The sequence below is a fragment of the Peromyscus maniculatus genome, chromosome 1, assembly GCF_049852395.1.
Source record: "Peromyscus maniculatus bairdii isolate BWxNUB_F1_BW_parent chromosome 1, HU_Pman_BW_mat_3.1, whole genome shotgun sequence".
Taxonomy (NCBI): Eukaryota; Metazoa; Chordata; class Mammalia; order Rodentia; family Cricetidae; genus Peromyscus; species Peromyscus maniculatus.
The window spans coordinates 90,972,002-90,974,280 of NC_134852.1; the positions used below are offsets into that span (position 1 = coordinate 90,972,002).

At 62.4% G+C, this 2,279-nt stretch overlaps 1 protein-coding gene across 1 annotated transcript; it reads right to left on the reverse strand.

Annotated features, from left to right (window-relative positions):
- Window positions 1-485: 485 nt before the first annotated feature.
- Mesp1 (mesoderm posterior bHLH transcription factor 1) lies at window positions 486-1,789 on the reverse strand. Its single transcript, XM_076565667.1, has 2 exons — window positions 1,115-1,789; window positions 486-806 (listed from the first exon to the last, which is right to left on the reverse strand). Exons 1-2 carry the CDS (start codon window positions 1,787-1,789, stop codon window positions 741-743), a joined length of 741 nt encoding a protein of 246 aa, XP_076421782.1. The 3' UTR covers window positions 486-740.
- Window positions 1,790-2,279: the final 490 nt, after the last annotated feature.

Genomic DNA, 2,279 nt, shown 5'->3' on the forward strand with positions numbered 1-2,279 from the left:
CAAGTCCTACATGGGTCGGAGGCTTACTTGACCTTTATGCTTCTGTAAAATATATGGAAAGGTCACCAAGGCACAATACACACTAACGGAGTTGGATTTTCTACAGAAGTATTCTGCGTTTATCCAGTTCCTAAGTTGGAAAAAGATGAACTACCTCCTGCCACCTTCTCTCAGGAAGCCCCACCCACTCCACCCTACCCCGCCCCTCCCAGACTGACCCACAGATAGCCGTGGACCAGGGGTAGAAGAAGACGGGGCTCCAGGCCTGTGTTTCCAGGCTGAAGACGAAAGACTCCCTCTCAGCAAACCCATGCTAGCTTTCCTGCCGCGTACCAGAACTTTCACCAAGATATGTGGGCTCGTGCATATAATCCCAGCATGAGTTTGGGCCAGCCTGGGCCTTACAGTGTGAGTTTCTGGAGGAGGAACGGAAGGAAGGACAAGGGACGGGGGCGGACGGGACACACAAACACCAAATGACACCAGCACAAATGGTTTATTTACAAATAAATAAATACACACCAAGCAGCGTCTTGTGCCTGCTTCAGTTTCAGAGCGTTTACCCGATGGGTCCCTCCTTCCCAAGGAGGCTTGGGAAGGTACGGTCTAGATGAGGCTCCCACCCCGGGAATGCCCACGTTGGTATCGCTGGTGCCTCTTCCAGGAAATACTCGCGGAAGCAAAAGGAAAAGTCTCTGTGCTCAGACCGGGTGCCGATCATCCATAGTCCCTTTGACGCTTCAGGCTGGCGGCCACTCCTGCGGCGTCCAGGTTTCTAGCAGAGCCAGCACGTCGCTGCTGAAAAGCTGCAGAAAGAGTGAACAGCGCCGCAGTCAGTACCTAACCCAGTGCCAGGTCCGCGCGCTCATCTGCTCCACGCTCTAGGTGCCTCGAGCGAGCAAAGTGACCTCAATCCCTGCCGGTCCCCCCGACCCCACCCCACCCCACCCCGTTTGGGCACACAGGGAACGAGGGGATGCTCGAGAGGGAGATCGGGTGAGGTCAGCGGCCCTCCGAGGTGCAGCAATGAGGATGGTGCCCGCCGTGAGGCTGTAGGTCGCCGCCCCGACAGCTGGGGGCGCCACCCAGACGGCGCGGGGAAGGGGCTACTAACCGGAGACGGGTGGCTGGGCTCCATCTCCTGCCTTTCCAAGGACGCTGCCTCTGTCTCGGCGTACAGGAACGATGGGTCCCAGGGCTCTGCGACGACTCGGGGTCCAGGGCAGGCGGGCGGGGACCCCCACGACACCCCGCTGCAGGCAGAGGGGCTCCGATGCAGACCGAGCGCCTGCGCCTGCGCGGGGCTGCCGTCGGGGCACAGCGGGCAACCACGAGGTGACGCCGCGCCGGCGTGCCGCTGTCGCCGGAGGCTGTCCTCGCTGAGGCCCAGCACGGCCGACAGGTGGCCGATGTAGCGGATGGCCAGGCGCAGCGTCTCGATCTTGGTCAGGCTCTGGCCGGCGGGCGCCACGGACGGCGGCAGGAAGCGGCGCAGCTCGTGCAGCGCGCGGGCGAGCGTGCGCATGCGCAGCTTCTCGCGCTCGCTGGCGCTCTGCCGCTGGCCGCTCCCCAGGCGGCTGCCGTGCGTCCCGCGCCTGCCCGGGGTCCCAGCGCGCCGGGCCGGCCGGGCGCAGGGTGGCGCGGGGCTGCCGGCCTGGGCACCGTCCCACGAGTCCGAGTACCAGGCCGGGGAGCAGACGCTGTCCCCGTCGGAAGGCACCAGCGGGGCACGACGAGCGGGGCCCGGGATCCAGGACTGGGCGAGCGGCGCGCACAGGGGCTGGGCCATGGCAGCGGAGGCCGGTCCATTGCGCCCGCGGCAGCTTTATCCCGAGCCCAAGGTGTGAAGTGGCCCCTTCCAGGACTCATCAGCACATCAAAGCCGGCTCGAGCCAGGAGTGGGGGCAGGGCCTTACGCTTTGAACCAAGAGCCGGGGGCTCTAAGGTGCAGGACCCTTGGTTCAGTCCACCCTACTGGGTCATATTTGGGACCTCACAAAGACAAGAACCTATGACCTGCGGTGCCCAGGGCGTTGAACCAGCCTTGCATGTTGGAAGAACCATGCTCAAAGAACTGAAGTCCAAGTCCTAGGTGTAGGGTATTCCTTCATAGATTAGGGACCCTACGCCATTTCCCCCCATCCTTTTAATTTACAAGTTGTATGACGAGATTCCTGGATGGCACTGGCCAGCTGTGGGCTAGGGTAGGAACCTCTAGACACCCAGAGAACTGTAGCCCATTCCTCCTCAGAAGCTTGGTGGTAGCCTGTAGCCCTTCC